The sequence below is a fragment of the Hydractinia symbiolongicarpus genome, chromosome 1, assembly GCF_029227915.1.
Source record: "Hydractinia symbiolongicarpus strain clone_291-10 chromosome 1, HSymV2.1, whole genome shotgun sequence".
In the NCBI taxonomy this organism is placed as follows: domain Eukaryota; kingdom Metazoa; phylum Cnidaria; class Hydrozoa; order Anthoathecata; family Hydractiniidae; genus Hydractinia; species Hydractinia symbiolongicarpus.
Window position 1 is genome coordinate 18,253,477 of NC_079875.1, and position 19,015 is coordinate 18,272,491.

The 19,015-nt window shown below is 35.5% G+C and overlaps 2 protein-coding genes across 2 annotated transcripts; both read left to right on the forward strand.

Annotated features, from left to right (window-relative positions):
• Nucleotides 1-1,593: 1,593 nt before the first annotated feature.
• LOC130644735 (cyclin-dependent kinases regulatory subunit-like) lies at nt 1,594-6,798 on the forward strand. Its single transcript, XM_057450459.1, has 3 exons — nt 1,594-1,902; nt 5,655-5,782; nt 6,049-6,798. Exons 1-3 carry the CDS (start codon nt 1,841-1,843, stop codon nt 6,105-6,107), a joined length of 249 nt encoding a protein of 82 aa, XP_057306442.1. The 5' UTR covers nt 1,594-1,840; the 3' UTR covers nt 6,108-6,798.
• A 5,455-nt stretch (nt 6,799-12,253) lies between these two features.
• LOC130644745 (lectin L6-like) lies at nt 12,254-18,773 on the forward strand. The gene is made up of 8 exons (XM_057450472.1): nt 12,254-12,355; nt 13,173-13,229; nt 13,917-14,099; nt 14,500-14,580; nt 14,746-14,901; nt 16,719-16,844; nt 17,365-17,466; nt 18,541-18,773. The coding sequence occupies exons 2-8, from the start codon at nt 13,184-13,186 to the stop codon at nt 18,684-18,686; spliced, it is 840 nt and encodes a 279-aa protein (XP_057306455.1). The 5' UTR covers nt 12,254-12,355; nt 13,173-13,183; the 3' UTR covers nt 18,687-18,773.
• Nucleotides 18,774-19,015: the final 242 nt, after the last annotated feature.

Below are 19,015 nucleotides of genomic sequence, written 5' to 3' on the forward strand. Positions count from 1 at the left end.
CCAAGATCCGTTGAATATTTTTTGTCATCGCAAGCCAATTCCTGTGTGTGTTTTTATAACTCGTGTTAAATTCACACGAATATAGCATTTCCATGTAAATATCAGGAAGATGACCGAGGGCATTTTTTAAACGATTTTTAGACAAACAATTTGCCAATTTTACCATCATTTAACGACAAAACATTCGAAAACTCGACAAATCATACGACGATTCGACGAAATGACCACCATTTAACAAATATTGCTAAATTGCAGGAAAAGACTTCTAGATAGACCTGAAGACTTGTAGAATCGAATATTGGCAACGACCTAACTTCATACCATATTTTACCTTGATGTGACCCTGATGCTGTGGTGCAACAATACCTGCTTGCATTGAGTGGTGGATTATCAATACCAGCAAATACAACAGCAAAAGGTCTTATCAAATAATATCCTCATATTGTAGGTGGCGTCCATGTTGCGTCTTTATGTTGGATAAAGTTTGCAAAAATTTGACATTCTAGACGGTGCTTGATACATTTCTTCTTTCATGACATCGTATCTAAAGTTAAACAACATACCACCTGTCATCAATATCGATCAGACGCAGTTAAAATATATGCCTGGTTGGTAAGAAAACACCTACAACAAAAAAAGGAGACTGCAGAGTGAATTAAAGAAGTTCGGACAAACGATCACCAACTAAAGCATTTGGCATTTCATTGAACAGAAGATTTCTTCAAACTAATTTATGGTTGTAAGAACAATCAAAGTTGTCAGAGATTTTAATTTCAAAAGGGGTGTTAATGCGAAGTATCTTTCAAATGCTACTGTATTCGGAGTTTTTTGTCCTTTGTCGTCCTCGCCTTCTATTGCCTTTTAAAAAGTTCGGTATTAAAATGTTTTACCGTCGAATCGCTAGATTTCTCTTAAAACTCGGAAATAAATTGTATAGAGATAGAATATTAGAAAATATAAAATAGAAGTGGTTACATTGCTTATTTATGAAACGATGATAACAAGAAAAAAAAGGTAATCCTCTGCAGGATATTAGTTTCAAAGTTTAAAACGAATTTCTTTCTCAGCGAGCAACAAAAGCGAATCGTGAAAGTTTATTTTGAAAAAATCTACCAATTTCAGTTAATCGCGAAAGCTTTTCTCGCAAAAGTTTTTAAAAGTTTATCTACTCGCGAAAGTTTCTTCTGTTAAAGATTTTGTAAGATGTCTTTAAATCATATGCGTATGCGATCGTATAAAGCAAAGGGAAATGCTGAGCTGATTATCATAATTTAACATATGTTCCTGTTTTAACATAATTCGTATAAAAATAGCAAAAAATCGCCCTACAATCTGATTTTGCCTAATTTTCAAATAGGTTTAATACGTATCCAAACATAATAATTTCCCTAGCGGCTTTGACCACATAGGCAACAGACCATATGGGGACGAGGATGAAAAAATTACCCTGTGCCCTTGGTCTCGGGTCCAATGCCTAGGGTCCTTGGTCCCGGCTTCCGCGCCAAAACTAAGCACTCTCCTACTTGGTGGATATATTAAATTACTCATGTCTTTTTTTAATTTAAAATAATTGGAAGGTGAAAAGTTAAAACTAGGAAATCACAACGTTTAAAGTAAATTTAAATCAAAAAATGTGTAAATTTTCAAAAAATTACATTAAAGATTGTTTTTTGTTTGCTATTTGAAGGTTAATATTGTAGGAGGAGAGCAAACCAATCGATGATTCCGGCGCCATCAGTTTGAAATTCCTCAAACAGTGTTTAGACGTGTTACGTTTAGGTTGCGTTGAACAGACTCATTTCCTTCGTTTGTTTTATTACTTATTTACTGCACTTACAATATGACTACTTACAAAAATATATACTACTCAGAACGTTACAAAGACGAAAGTAATGAATACAGGTAATAACTTTATTTTTTTATTTGTTTAGCTAACTAGATTAACTCGCTACCTAGCTCTAGCTACTTTTTGCCAACAAAAAGAGCTTAGTTTTATATTACTGAAGTCTGACCTTGTCTTTAAGGTTAAATTTTCGTGATATATATTTTCACAACATGAAGAGGAACAGCACCCATATTTTCACTTGGCGTCGATTTGTGGCGCCCATAGTTTAGTGGTTATCATTCTTGTACTTTGTGCAGGAGACCGGGATTCGATTCCCCTTGGCGGCGATTTAATATAGGCAATTGAATATTACCATGTAAGAGAAATTAGGGAGATGGCGCACTGTATGGGCCGTTGGATGTTGCAGGGAGTTGTCTGGCAGAGCGCTGACCCTAAATGAGTTTGCGTAGCTCAAAGAGCATTAAATACTCCAGGACTCCCCATCAAAGCCATGGCCCCTTCTGGAAATAATAGACAAGGTATATCCCTCTATTTGTGAGGCTAGCCATGTAAAATATGCACATCTATCTACCTTTGACACCGCTAGGGTGATAACTCACTTGGAAATAGATAAATTCTGGTGTGACGTTATTATTTCTTTCGGCAGTAAGCTCTTAGGCTCTGACATTGGCGCGGCAGGACAAAAGATGATAGGTTTTAATGAAGAGAGGTCTGTGGATTTCTTCTCACTGCTGTAAATGTAAACAGAGGAATTTATCTATGGCACAAAAATTACAGGGGCTTTTAGGGCAAGTTAAGTGTTTTAAAGCACCAATGTTTTATCTTAGAACTTTACAGAAACTGTCAGAAAAAACAGAGTTTATGTGGGATAAACATGCCTTTTCTAGTGCAGTGCTTAAAATAACAGTCAGTCAATTTGACATTTGATCTTCAGTATACAAAGACAAACAGTCATGTTGACTGGTAACTCATGCAATCATGCATTCTACAAGCAAAACAATCCAGGAATTCACACATAAAGAAATTCATTGTTTATCAATAGTGCAGCTAGCTAGCAAACCTCCAAAACTCTGAGACAATGAGTAATCAATATCAACCTTGAACTAGATCTTTTAAAACAGTTTCATATCACCGCACATCATCATCATCATTCTCGGCTTAACGGTTGTTTTCCATGCTAGCATGGGTTTGACAGGGTATATTGATGACCCTCTTCCAATCTGATCTAGACTGTGTTAGATCTAAACCCAACTTCCTCTGTATCAAGTCTGTCCTTTTAACCCCCTTCCAAGTCTTTCTCGGTCTGCCTATGAGTTTTTTGCCCCAGGAACTATCAAGTCTCTACACTTTCTTATCCAATTATCCCTCTCCATTCTTTCCAAGTGCCCCAGCCAATTCAATCTTCTTATCTGGATCTGGATCTTTAATTCTACGGATACTTAGCCTGCTTCTTAGCTCATCTGAACTCTTTCTGTCTCTCAGATTGGCGTTACACATCCACCTAACCATTCTCATATCATTCCTTTCTAAACGGTCAATATCTTCCTGCTTCACTGCCCATGTCTCACTACCATACAACATAACACTTCTTACACAGATCTCATACAACCTACCTTTTACCTCAATTGACAAGTCTCTGCTAGTCAACAAAGGAAGTAACTTTCTGAACTTTTTCCAAGCAGAACCTATCCTGCAAGTAACACTTCTTCCAACACTCCCTTCACTGCCCACCTTATCACCTAAGTAACAGAAGTTCTCAACTATCTCTAACAAGCCACTGTTGTACATCATTGAAGCTGGATATACTTCATTCTCTATAATCTCACCTTTGCAACACTTGCATACAAACAGAATGTCAGCTCTTAACCTTCCACCAATACTACTGCACTTCTTATGTACCCAATGCTTGCAAGTCTGACAAAAAATTGATTTGCTACCAACCCCTTTCCTGCAAACTTCACAAGACCACTTTGCAACTACAAGGTCACACTTCACTGCAATGCTACTAATCATGACTTTAGTCTTTGCTGTGTTCAACCTTAGCCCTTTCTCTTCTAGTCCTTTCTTCCACTTCTCAAACTTTTCAACTAATTTTTCCATTGAATCTGCTATGAGAACTAAATCATCTGCATACAATAACTCCCATGCAGAATTAATAAGACGTGCAATAAATCGATCGCCTACCTAAAATTTCACCAAGTGACCTGTAAGTAGTTACCTTAGGAGTACTAATTTTCACGGGTATTTATTTTCGCGAGTCAAAAAAGTGTACTTCACAGGTATTAATTTTCGCAAATCGAAGAAATTTTGATTTTTAGCAAGTATTAATTTTTATGAATTGTTCAACTAAACTCAACATTTTACTTTACGAATAAAGAATGTTCTAAACAAAAATAGCCTTCTATGTTCCATCATTTCACAAACGTTTGAATGTTCCTATTGTTTACTTTGTCACAAACGTTTGAAAAATGAATGGGACTCTTGATATCCTACTTCAGAAAGAAAAAAATGTTCGAAAGATGACTTGTATCAGAACTCCTCCGACAGGATTAAAAATGTGTCTATGAAACAACATTTATCTCTTGCCATTTCAAATTATGACGCAGAAAAGCATAGTTTTCAGTGCAGCAGTAAGAGGATTTCACGTATACAAGATGAGCTGGAAACCCGTGGAAGGAGAAATACTTGAATGTGTCCACGAGGAAAACAATCTCTATGATGTTTTTTCTATTAAAGCATGCAAATCAAATAATGCACAACGTGTGGTGGGACATCTTCCAATGGAGATATCAAGAATTACCAAATTCATACAAGCAACGGTAACTGAATTCATTATCGACGTAGCCCTCTTATTCAAGGTGGACTCGAGGTTCCTTGTCTTGCCAGCGTCACAATGTTCAGCAGCATAACAAACCATTCATGGATTGCCGGTATGAACAGTTTTTAGGAGAACTCTATCTGGAACCAAAAGATTAAGAGATAATGGGGACGTTCTTATCCGTCATCCATGAGAACAATTTGTACGCTGTGTGTGGCTTCGGGAAGGACAAGAAATAAAAAGGTTAAAGTTCGGTCAAGAGACATTCGAGACATGTTTGGGAAGAAAACAAACAATGTGATAAAGTTGTAGTCAATTAGGATTTGGGAAAATATGCGTGGTAAAGTTGGTGGTGGTGATAAAGTTGTAGTCGATTAGGTTTTGGGAATATATGCATGGTATTTTTAAGGTTGTCTTGTTTATCATCTCTACCTGATATATTTAGCTTTTTTCGCGGGTATTAATTTTCGCAAAATTCAATTGAAAAAGAAATCCGCGGGTATTATTTTCGCAAATTTAAAAATGTACCCACGAAAATTAGTACTCCTAAGGTACAAGGTTTAATTTAAGACTCCTACTTTTCGACACAATCAATTAAAATGAGTGGGCACCTTGGAAATTAATTACTAAAGTATATGTTAGTGGATGAAAAAAAGAAAATTCTTTAAAGTTACTTATAAACAATATCTTACACTTAAACGATTCAATCCTTCCAATAGATACGCTGTGGGTGGCCACACCCCAAAACTCTTTAAATTTTTAATTTCGAAAAGTCTTCTCAAATCTCATTAAACAATAGATAGTTAAAAATTTCTACTAAATATCTTCAATTTCAGCCTTAAAACTATCATATCTAAGGGCATAGCATCTGAAAACATTCGTACTGTACCATAGTGTGAAAATAAATGTCCATACTGTCTCATTGATTACTTAGAAAGTTGTGTACGATGAAGGTTCAGGAAATTTTGAAAGCAATTTCTTTTTCTTTAGGCATGTGATTATTCCAAAAGAACTAGCTAAGAAACTTCCGAAAGATCGTTTACTTACTGAACAAGAATGGCGTGGAATGGGAGTACAACAGTCTCAAGGATGGATACATTATATGCTACACAAACCAGGTGAATATTTACCCACGTTTTGTAAAATTTTTCTTGCTAATTTAGTGGACTGTTTGCGTCTGTGTCTCACAAAGACGTATAATTCATTACTTTGCGTCCTTTTCTTATCAACAAGAGGGCCCTTGGCAGAGTGATTTTAGGGTTCGCTATGTCGCATACAATTTAGGTGCAGTCATTCAGTTTTTATTACAATCTAATTTTCATGCGCCTGCGTGGCGCGTAAACCAAGCTGTGCGAAGTATTTTAACATGCCTCGTTTCTTTTAGAACCTCACGTGCTTATGTTTAAAAGACCTCGAGATGACAAAGAAGTTGATATGTCTTGATAGAAAATGTCAAGATTAGCTACCTGTGAAATATTTCTATATACAGCAAACTGCAATTTTATTATCTTTATATACATATAAAAATATCAGTAGATTTCATTTTATTAAGCTTTTACATATGGTGTTGTATTTATTTAGACCTTTTTTAGTCAAGGTCTAGTTTTGCACGATTTTGCCTTCAAAATTTTAACTAGATTGAATGGCAAAAAGACAGCGCTGTCATGCTGTTGTGTTTTCTCCCATTTTTTTTCTTTTTTGTACATATTTTTTAGAAAGGAATTTTTATATTTTACAGTTTTAAGAGTTTACGAAAGCGAAAATTTTACGTTCACGCGTACTAAACAACTTCGATTAATGTTTGACTTCTTTTAACAAGAATTTCTTTCGTGTATCATGTAAAAATTACTGTGTCAGATTTAACTCTTATTTGCTCGTGGTAAACTAATTGTAAGTGGAGGCTTGTTGAGGAGAGGGTGTTGGGAGAAGCTGTTAATAGCTTGAAACATTTTCCAAAATTTGATGTTATTCTCCCTAATGTTAGGTTACCAAGAGTACTTGCAAAAATTAAGAGACATGTTTAAATTTCTGGAATGTCGAAGTAGACTCACTTAGAAGCTAATCTTGCGTAATCTAACCATGTATATATGCTAGTTCAAATTCCAAGAATACGAAGATATAATTGATACGTCGGTTTTGATTTCTTGATAGTGTTTTATAAACAAGAAGCAGGTTGTCCAGGTGTTTATTTCCTATAGCTGATTTACACAATCTGCTGAAATTTTCTGTAAGGGGTTTAATTTACCTTAACCCTTGTGGTGCGGTCCGTTTGTCAAAAAGCCCAATTTTGACACAACTTTTATTCCAACTTCAATTAACCATAACTCATAACAAAAAAGAACTAGAAGCTCCATTCAAGCTCATTTGATAGAAAAAGAACTAAACTTTCCTTTTGACATGAAGAAATTTGCGTTGGGCAACCAACTCGGCTTTTGACTTGAGTTTAGCAAGGATTGCAAGCATTATATGTGTCGCAAATGCATTGGACGCAGGCTAAGTAGGTGCGCGATGACAACCGTGTTTGGGTGATTTTGCGTTAGTGGCGCGTAACATGATCAACAATCTTGGAGTTGAAAAAATTTGCAAAGAGATTTTTTGAACGAATTATTACTGTAGATTTTCACCAAAAAGCGCTTTTAAACTTTGGTTTTTTTTAAAAAGGCAGTGTTTTGGTCCTTGGTACTAGATCTGAGCAGTTGTTAAAATTGCTTGTGACGCAGTTGGGCGGGCCTGTAAAACGCCCGTGGTAATCCCGTATATATACAGGACCAGCACTAGCAGGGTTAAGGGAAGAAATTGTTTGCGGAAAAAAAAGATTTAAGTTTGCGAACAAGATGTGGAAGTTAAAATTGTGAATGTCCGCATTTTCATTATAACTGTGAAATACAGAAATATACTCTCGGTATAACGAATCGGGAAGGAAAACGAAGAAAAGTTCGTTATATCGATAATGCTAAGACTCTGGATTTTTTAACCCTACAAAAAGTTATAATGTAACTGTAATTGTGACTTTTCCCCTCAAAAGAAACTCGCAATCCACAAAAGAAGCAAAATTAATATTTCATTGTCGTTTTTGTGCACGAGAAGATAATGCGATAATGCATAATCTTATTTTAATTTTTCTATCATCAATTTTATTTAGTCGAATATTAAGGCTAACCATCCTCTGATGATGGAACCTGTGGATCTCGCAGTTTTCATCAGAGAGTTGGTTTTTATTTGTTAGTAATTGTATATACATTGACGTTAAATAAATGCTGCTATTCTATTCTATAGTGTTGCTCTAAAAAAGTTCAAAGCAACATGAATTTTTGTTTACATTACACAATGCAACGTCTCCAAAAAAACCTAGCAAACTATTTCATTGCGTGAACATTTCCTATATAAAAATATGGGTGATAAAAATGTTATTGACAAGTAATATATAAAAGTTCAAAATTTGGTTTGTATATGTTTCGACGATATCAACTATTTGATTTTGATGGCATTGAACTGCTACGTTTGTGAAACATAATTGTTACCGAATAGTCGATAAAGCGCGTGGAAAATTCCACTAAAGGAGCGTTCACATATTACGTAATCAAATACGCCATCATCTACCTACCCTAGTCGATAAAGCGCGTGGAAAAATCCACTAAGGTATAAAAACTATGGAAAAATATAGATTAGGAGTTTGATGACGTCAGCTGTGCATGGACAAAAAAATCATTTTTTAAGAAATTTGGTTAGTCATCGTCTCTAATGTATATCTATATGGAAATTTATTACAATCATGTGTTTTAACGAACCGTTGAGAAGATATAAGGGTTTAAAACTTTTGCTGACGTCAGCAAAGGCCCGTCAAAGTACATTTATAGACCATCAACCTCATTCGCAGGACTATTTGCTTCTTAATGGCGCTGCGCTGGCTGGGGTCTAAGAGCTCTGGGTTCGAGAATGCTTTGACGTAAGTCTTTGTAATTGCGTAATGTTTAAATAGGCGATAAAAAAAATTCTTTAACAGGAAAATACATCTCCTTTGGAAAGTCGAATTTTGTCCTGGTTCGGAATTTTCAGTCATAAAAGCTTTTCGTATTAGTATAAGAGACAGGTCGATAAGGTCCGCGGAGAAATCCACTTAGGCAGGAGAACAATGGGAAAGAGATCCGTCAGTCGAATTTTGATGACGTCAGCAAAGACCCACCAAAATATAATTTTTTATTTTAGAAATTTGTATAACAGTCAATAACTTAAAATTAAATGAATGAACCATTACAAGGTGTCTCTTGGACCTTAAGAAATATCAACAACAATATTTTTTTCATGTTTTAATTCCCTTTTCCACAACACAACAATAAACGTATAAACTTAAAGGGTATAAAGAAGCCAAAGGATGCGAATTTCCATAAACCATAGGCTAGCTACTTAGCTATTAATTTGCGCCAGACCGCTTTTGGTTGCTAGAAAGCCTTCAGTCGCCATAGGTTCGCTTCTTTAACTGCACAAGCAAAGCAAACAGCTATTTCAGAAATGGGTCACGGTCAGCACCAGAGTTAATTCTTTTGCGCTAGCCACATATCAGAGAGCGATAAAAAAAGCTAGGTGAACGATACCCCCTCTTGTATGTCTAATGTATTTCTCTGAAAACAAAGTCCATTTTTAACAAGCAAGTTTAACAAGTGGAAAATAGTCGTTTAGGTTGTACATGAAGGTGAAACAGTTGTGTGCAAATTTGAATCTATTTTTTCTCATTAAATCCTATCTATCCTCATCATTTACATCTCACGCTGACCTTCTAAAGTCTTTTACCAAAGTTATTTGAACTACGAAGATGATTTGCAGGGAATAGTTTTTTTCAGTCGCATTGATTCTTGAAAAAAATATGCAACAGGAGATCGTTTAATCAACAAGATATGAAATTACAAAGTTCGAACAGAAGAAACGTGTTTTCAACTCTATGATAATATGATATTTTAGTGTTCAGTTGTCTGGTGAAAAGTGATAGTACATTGGTAAAACGTAAATCATTCGAAGAATCAAGCGCTAGAATAACCTTTGAGTACTATAACAATCGGATTTCAAACTATTTAAGGTAAGATAAAACTCATTGGTAAATTAAAGTATCGTTAAGTTATTGGAAACACGGTTTCTTTTAAGAAACACCTTGACAACCTAGTTTCCAGTGGTGGGAATGTAATACTTTTGTGTTAATTTTAAAAATTCGATATACATTGTAAGTAACAAGTAAATAAAAAGTGCCTGTGATCTGAACGGCTACACTTCTTGCAGTATAAGATAGATAGAGTTTCGAAATCGTAATTGCAGGCTTTGGGTTGGAGGAGAAAAATTGTAAATTTATGGATCTTTTGTCGTACTACGTGGCTAAGGGGAAAGGGGCGGTGGTTGGGGCGTGCTAAGCAAGGGAGGGAGATGTTGGTGCCCTTGTTGTCAACTCAGAGTATAAACTTAATAATAAAAAAGATATTAATGTTTCACTGAGGAGATATACATCTCTTTTATAAGATAAGGATGATCATGTGATAGGTCAATGTGATAGGTCATGTGATAAATCATGTGATAGGTCACGTGATTGTAAAAAGATGTTTTACCATTGAAAGATCTTTTTCCACCGTTGGACAGTTTTATTAGAAGGGGAATAGTCTATTTCAAAACAAGGATTGTTACTATACGCGAGAAAATATTTTCTCTATGAGAATAGCTGTTGAATGTCCCTGTGCAATTTCATACTGGTGCTGCGGACACACCAAATAACACATGCTATATATTTTGTTGCTTGCACGCGTTTGAAAATATTTTAGGCAATATATGTTGTTGATTAGAAACAGAGACTGTACTTACACAACACAAGATCATGATCCAATTTTGCGCGTAGTTATTTTTTAATACACACGCTTTTTTTTAAACAACTTACTTTTGTGTGAGGTTCATAGTTGTTTTAAACCCCTTTCGGTCTAGGGTATACTATGGCCTTCCTCCCCATTCATAACTTTTAATAGACTTGTCCACGTTGAATTAAGCTTGGCACACTTATAGTACGCCATATAAGGAACAAAATGGCAGCAACAAAAAATTTGCCCAAAATACTACTACCTTTTTAAAATTCAATTACCATCTAGAGCAAATTTTAACATACTGTTCAATATAGCTAAAAAGACTTATTTAAAAACTGACAAACATTAAACTCTATTATACACAAAAAACTTGTTCAGGTTGAGTATCCCTTGCCATCTGTTTCGTTTTAGGGAGTTTAGTCTAGTTGCTTTAATAAAATGTTGTTCATAACAATTTTTAGCAAGGTTGCCAATAGCAAGCCAAGATTTTTGAAACAAGATCTGAATCTCTTTAATAACAGCCGTCGTCTGTCTGTGTGTACGCGAAAGCGGCGTCCCGTAACAGAAACATGAAATATTGAAAATGCGCACGAATATCAAATGCGATATATTTTTATCCACTTTGTTGCAACTGGTAAATTTAAAGGACGAGCGAACGCGACAGGCGACCCTGTGGATTTTTCCACGGGTTAACGACTAGTCTCTTTAATAATAGCCGTCGTCTGTCTGTCTGTCCGCAAAGACGCGTTCTGTAACGAAAAGAAAAAATGCGATATATAAAGGACGGGCGACTCCGTGGATTTTTCCACGGGTTAACAACGACTTTATTATATACTATTATATCCACGAGTTCGCCCGTCCTTTTTATACCGCATTGCGGGCGTCTCGCTACCTGCGTAGCTAAGCTACCATTTTGCGTGACAGACAGACGGACGGACGGACAGACGTATACGGGTATTATAATATAGACTAGTCGTTGCCCGTGGAAACATCCACGGGTTCGCCCGTCCATTGTATTTACCCGTCGCAACAAAGTGGATAAAAATATGTCGCATTTGATATTCGTGCTTCCGTAACATGATTTTCTAACTCAGCGGGGGGTCCGCGCAGAGACAGACAGACGACGGCTATTATTATAGAGATTCGCCCGTCCTTTATATTTACCCGTCGCAACAAAGTGGATAAAAGTATATCGCATTTGATATTCGTGTTTCCGTAACATCATTTTCTAACTCAGCGGGGGGTCCGCGCAGAGACAGACAGACGGAATACGGCTATTATAATAGAGACTATACAAGGCGAAAATTCTAAAATATTTTGGGTTTTAAAATATGTCCTTTTATATTTCGTATATGTATATGAAATTGCATTTCTACTATCCCGCCTATACACTGAAATAACTTAGCTATTTTAAAAGTTCTTCTCTCGCAAGAAATTATGTACGCTGTTTCTGTAACATGTTTATATAATTTAAACTTGGTTACAATTTTCACTTGTCACATGTTTAAATCAGGCCTTAGGTTATTTGGTTAGATCTGAACTTCTAAAACGTCCTTACTGTTCATAATGAAAACTTCTTCGTGATTTTGACTTGAATATTCGGGGTTAATGTTTACTGTAGTAAATAAAAAAGCAATGGGAAGGAGATTGTCCTCTCCTTGGCAACAATACTAGAAGTTTGTGGGAATGTAATACTGTGGTACCAATTCAGGACGTTTAATTTATGAATGGACATGACAAGTAAATAATAACGAAGCTTGGTGTATTTAAATCATGTGCAAATTCAAATTATATCCAGAGGAGAGAGCAGACACAGTTGGGTGCACAATTTAATCGGAAAAGAAAAGTGATCGGATTAAGGTAATTTGATTCATTTTTTTTTTTACTTTTATAAATAAGTTGAAATGTCTGTTTTCTTTGTATGTTGAATTTTTTTGAAGTTTATGAAAATATAATTTCATTGTCGCCCTCTACTAAGCTTTGTAATAGCGAATTTCGTGTGCAGTCAAGCGTCACATTTCTTTTAATTGTTAGGGTAGTAATGAGGTATCATAAAAACTTGAGTTTCCCTCAAATAAGTCTAACTGCAGAATTCGTGTTTAAAAATGCACTGCACAAGCGCTTTTTATCAGTTTCTTCACATAATTTGTCATAGCAACTGAACTTCCATTATAAATAATTTTAGGACTACTGGGTTAAGTACCTTTGCATAGCACTCAGGTGGCTTATTGCGCGACCCTATATAGTTCGTGTAGAAAATTATGACATCGTCATCCCACCTTTAGGTTGTGGTGTGTTAAAGTTTATTACATTAAGAAAGTTGCAAGACGCAGAAAAATCTTGTTGCGTTTTATGTACTGCAAAATTGCCAAAACGCGCTTTTCCCGCGCTTTTTCAAATTAAACTTTTATCACTACGGGCACTAACTATATTTTTAATGATGTCATGAGTGACGCAGCCATTTTCAAATCACTATATAACACTTTTTTTTTGATTGAAGTAAGACATAAGTCCTTTGAGCAAAACTTTCATTGTGAGGGTTGACAATTTCAAAAAGCAACTTCAACTGACCATCGGCTTTGCAATCATTTATTTGTAATGTCACGTCATAACTGTATTGCAAAGAATTTATAGTATAGTATTTTAAATTTAGACTGACAGTTCTTCTTTACTTTAGAATAAACGAAAATGAAAATTTTTATTTTATTGTTGGGGATCTCCCTCGTGATGGCAGGTATGATACACATAAAGTCAATAACAGTGTCTTGTGCGAATAATCTTGTCGCAAATTATGTTTTGAATGTCATCCTTAGGTACAGCAACTTTCTGACTGACCAAAATTAAATGCCCTGGAAAATATTTCGTTGTGGTAGTAGGAAAAAATGTTAATAACTATTTTTGATTGGTGAAAGGAACGATGTCCACCTCCAAGAATCTAGTAGGGAATGAGCACAAACTGATAAATAGAATAGTCGCAAAATTTGGTTTCATAAAGTTTTTCATTTTTTGGAAATTGCCCTATTAATTTTTGGTCTGTATTTTACCAAGTAACGACTTTCATTCACAATTACAATTGTGGTGTCTTGTGGTAATCTCTATTTTTTTAATACATCACCTAATAATCCGTTTCAATGCAAAAAGTTTGTTTGGAACTGAATTATATAGGAATTCTACAAGCTGTGTTTTTATCTGTCTTTAAAATGAGGACCTACAAAAACATGTGCTGCTTGCGGCTTCACTTTTAACTCTGTTTTTTCATCAGCTTTTTAGTTTTTTAAAATGCTTTTAAAAAGGCTCTATAATAAGAATAATATGTAACACATACGAATGCTTTACATAATGTAAATAACATTCTCGATCTCGAGGACCTCTGGGGATGAGAATGCTGTAATATGTACAAGTATTTTCTTTTTTCAAAAAGGGCAAAATCCGGACGAAGGTTGCAGCTGGAAACAAGTTCCTGGAGGTTTGAAAGTGGTCTCAACTGGACAGGCAGGAGTGTGGGGTGTGAACCGTCATGATAACATATACTATAAATCAGGAACATATTTGGGAGATTTTGTTCAACAACCAGCACCTTTGGGATCTGACTGGAAACAAATTGGTAATTTAAAATTAATGTATAAAAATATGGAATACTACGCGGGTTTTTCAATACCGCTGGAATCAATAAATCAAGAAATTGCCATCAAAACTTTAAACCGAGTTATTCAGAGGTCAAAATTAGTAAAAATAATGTCGAGAATATTGTAGTAAAAGTGATTTAACTTCATTCAGTCGTATAAACTAATTTTCTGTGCTGAACGTTGGGCATGTCAAGCACATCTTTGTTATTTCTGCCAAAATAACAGAAAATCTCTTGGACCGTGATTTTATTATTTGAAACAATGAACCCAATAAGTATTCGTGCATATTTGTATATTTTTGCGCGCATGATGGAGTTATTCTGTTTATAATACACATTTGTTCAATCTTTTTCAAATATTTTTTTTATCTCGTTTAAGCTGGCGGACTAAAAGAAATCAGTTCGGGACACAATGTTGTTTGGGGAGCAAATGCTCATGATAATATTTACGTCAGGAAGGGTAAGTGTTTATCATTTTTCATCTACTTTCTTATTTGTCGTATGATGAGACCAACATTACATAAACAGAAACATGACATATCTTCTCTACTTTTCTTACTGATACTGTTTTCGTTTCCTGCAAAAATGAATGCAGTGTATCATATCTATTAACATGAACATCTAGGTATCTCTGAAAGCCAGCCTTCTGGGACGCATTGGAAGAAAATTTCGGGAGGATTGAAACAAGTGAGCGTCAGCCCGCAAACTAACAGCGTTTGGGGTGTTAACAGGAACGATGATATATTCTTTCGAAAGGGTGCTTCTCTATCCAATCCAGAAGGTTAGTTCTTTATGTTCAAATATTGAGAGAAGTATTATTATACTAGTCGATAAGGCCCTTGGAGAACAGAAACTTACTTAAATTGGTCCCAGGTGGTCCCTAGTTACCCGCGCAGTGAAAAGCCATTGACGTCAGCACCTCGTTTCCAAGTTGAGGCCAAATCAAAATTTTAAGTGCACTGTAATGGCTTCATTAATTTAATATAGGATATTGACGTTAAAGTAGTGTTATTGACGTCGCGCCGTAACGTCAGAAAATTTAGCGTTTCAGACATACTTTTTTCAGCGACTGAAAAGAAAATTTCGGCAACTTCAAAAGAAAACGAACACATCCACTATGAACGTCACATACACTTCGTATTATTATATAAGAACTAGCCGGAAAGCCCGGCGTCAAAATGCCGGGGTAAGCCACAAGTCAAGGTGCGACCATGCGTTAAACGCCCTGAGGAGTGCTTAATAAGAGTCGTAAACTGTGCCACACGGTCAGGTGGGTGCTTTAGTACAGGTATGCAGTATGCCGTAAATCAAGTAAAGCGCATACACCGTTACAAACCGTTGTTACTCCGTCATAGCAAAAACAAATAGTCAATATTATTTTATTTTGCGGAATAAGTTTTAGTAAATGTTAAAAAATTAAACGTGACATCATGCTAAGCGTTTAGTACAGTTAAACAGAGTTGAAGAGGCGTGTAGGGACAATACCCTTTTGAACGAACTTTCTCGCAGACTCTGTTTAAAAAAAAACACAAGAAACAGTCTATTACCAACACGGGGTCGAGCGGTTAGTCCAGGTAAACAGTGTTGCACACCCGTACAGACGTGATTCCCGAGAAAGTTTAAAAAGTAATTGTCACAGTGGGCTGACCCCTTAGTACAGGTAAACCACATCGCACATGCTCTAGGCGTAAACAGCCTTTTCCGAAAAAGCAGTTTATTGTTAACACTGAGCTTAGCACTTAGTACAGTTAAAATATGTCGCACATACCTATAAGCTTAATAGCCTTTTCCAAAATACTTCAGTTTAAATAAAAACACAGGAAACAGACCGTCGTTTAACAACACGGGATAGGCACATAGCACAAGTACTCTGTGTCTCATTAATAGACTTTTGACTTTTGCTAAATTTTATATTACAGTAAAGTGGTAGCTAACTACTTAATTGCATTTAGTATGAAAAAGATTACTTAAAAATTCTGTTGCAGCCAACTGTATTTGGTTACTTTGACATTTTAGCTAGAGGTAGCTAACCCCAGTTCACAACCAAGTAAAAATCAGATTGGCAAAGTTAATACAAAAATCAGAAATGTTAGCTAACATCTACGTTGGTAGCCAGAATCTTAAAATTGATTTTGTTTAAGATTAATATATGGCTAGAGAACGTGACAGTAAGAGGCAAATAAAACTAATACAAATCTTTAGGTAGCTGAATAGGTAGCTTAGCTAGCTAGCTAGCTAACTATAAAGTATAGGTGAATAAACATGTAAACAAATAAAAAAAAATACCCTATAGTAAAAGAAACTGCAATCTTGTTAGAATACAAATAGAAGTATCAGAAAGAAAAATTAAAGGTTACCTCCCGCTAAAAATCAAGTTGATCTCATATGAAAGAACTTTGAAAGCACCAAAAAAAAAACACAACGTTAAGTTGTGTTTTTTTTGGTGCTTCGATACTGGTCTTTTTCGATATCGTAAAATTAAGTGGCTATAAGTTATGGCTAATAGATTCCGTCTTTCCCGCTTTATTTTAATGCCAACGTGCTCTTTTGAAGTCTGAGAATCACAGAAGTCCTTATTTTAATTTCTTTTGAGCGTAGGTACAGGATGGCAGCACATTCCTGGAAAATTGAAATATGTATCTGTTGGTGGCTCTGGTGTTTGGGGCGTCAATAAACATGATCAGATATATTACAGAAAGGGAACCTTTGGTGGATATGGAGCTGGTAAGTTCTCTTTTATAATGTCCAAAATTTTGTTTTGTGCAGCGCAATCACGCAGATATGTATATGAATTGCACCTCGTTTTATAATCGCCACATTAAAGTAAACACAACCCATTTTAGAACCTTAGTAAGAAGTTTCAAAACAATAATAAGAAAAAAATTCAGGCGCATATTAAATTAAATTTGAAAAGTGGAAAATGAATGAAATATATCAGTTTCAATTTAAGCGTTCTTGACAGCACCTCTGTAAATTCAATCTTTGAGCATGCACATTAGAGATTTATTTTCTAGCCGCAACGTCTGATTTTGACAACTTTCAAAGTTGAGACCAGTTAACTTCAAAGCATTTGGTAAACAACCACAAAAAATTTGGAAAACGCTACCATCTTTGATGAAATAAAAATTAAGCATATTGGGCGCCGACGTTCCAGCCCTGGCCTTAAACGCCTAAAAGTAGTCTTTGGATGAATGTTCTGGATTGAACATTTACCTGTCAACAAACAACACTTTCTTTTTTAAAGGAACCGACTGGCAAAATATACCTGGCGGTCTTATGCAGATTCACAGCGGTCTAAACATTGTCTGGGGTGTCAACAAACATCATAACATATACATCAGAGAAGGTAAGGTAGATTCAAAGTTACTTAACGCTATGTGTGCTTTGTTGTTTGCAACAACTCTAATCAGACCGAAAGGGCGACCAAGAAAGTCCCACCCCTTCCAATTATTTTATGATGATTTCTGAAGCATATCCTTGTTGACACTTCTAAAGTCATATTTTAACCCTTGGACGCTTTTATCAAGTCATTTTACACATCTCAAATGTTTATAATGTTCTTTATTCCAAAGCTTAGGTTCTATCGTTTTCAAGTCATTCAAATTTTTTATCTCCTTCTTTCTCCCACTGTGCAAACAAACTTCTATGCTATGTTTTGCTGCAATAGATCTCTCCTTTACCACTTTCGGAGAGGTGAAAGGAAAAGCTTTTTAGTGCACGCCCCCGGCCTTTTAGAACCATCAGAAATTCTGACTTAAAAGGGGTTAATATTCCTGCTGTTTTTCCAAAAGGGGGGTTATTCTGGGGTTATTCTGATATTTAAACGAAATCATTCATCAAGTCACATAGCGATTAAGCTAAATTGTCTTGTGGAGACCTCAAAATGGTCATCTGAAATCACAGCGACTTTTTATCTTGATAACAGTGCCAAAAGGAATTGAAAAGGCAATTCTGGAAAAATAATCTAATTTCGACTTATACGATCAAATGTGTATAGACCCCTGTGTGCTTTAAAGGCGTATTTATTTTTCAACTCAATAATATATATGTTTTGTGATGTTTAGGGAGAACTCCTTTCCGAGTGGGTATTTCATGAAATCGTATCGCGTGAATACAATGCGTATTTTCCCTGATATCTATTGATATTTGCCTACTAAAAAAAAAGTTTGCATTATTGTATTCATTATAAGTAATCCATCAAGTAACACATAGATGTTTTGACCAATCATGTCACATTGTCGTACGAATTCCTTTAATTGTCATCGAAAATTATGTCAACTTTAGTTGATAACATTATTAAAACAGCATTGATAAAACAGAAGAAGCAATTCTGCATAAAAATACTCTTAATAAATTAACACAGTAAATATATTACCATACTCCAATTTAGGTCATCTCACATAATATATGTTTTTTGTAGGTATTAGTCACTTAAACCCTACTGGTACTGGCTGGCGTCAAGTCGATGGTGGTTTAAAATACGTTTCTGTAAACAGTGCAGATAACGGTGTGTGGGGAGTCAACAAGAATGGAAACATCTACTATCGAAAAGGCGCTGGGCTCTAAATAGCACCGAATAAAAAGATGGTAGAGTGCTATGACTTCTGAGTACAGTTAATTTGCTAATAAGAGAATATAAAATGCTTGTTTAGATATATTTGTTTTTTTATTTTGAAAGGAAAGCGTGAATGCATTTGAATTTGTGTGTGCAAAATAATAATAATATTAATAATACAAAAAAAAAAAGTATGCGTGTATTGTGAGCGTGCACCGTCTTGAATTATTTTGTAGCTCTCAGTTCTGGTGACCGTGCGCCCAGTCACGAGTCGGTTACTGCTCAACAATACGTCAACGATTCAAAAGGGATTACTGTTAACTCTTAACAGTTAACCTGG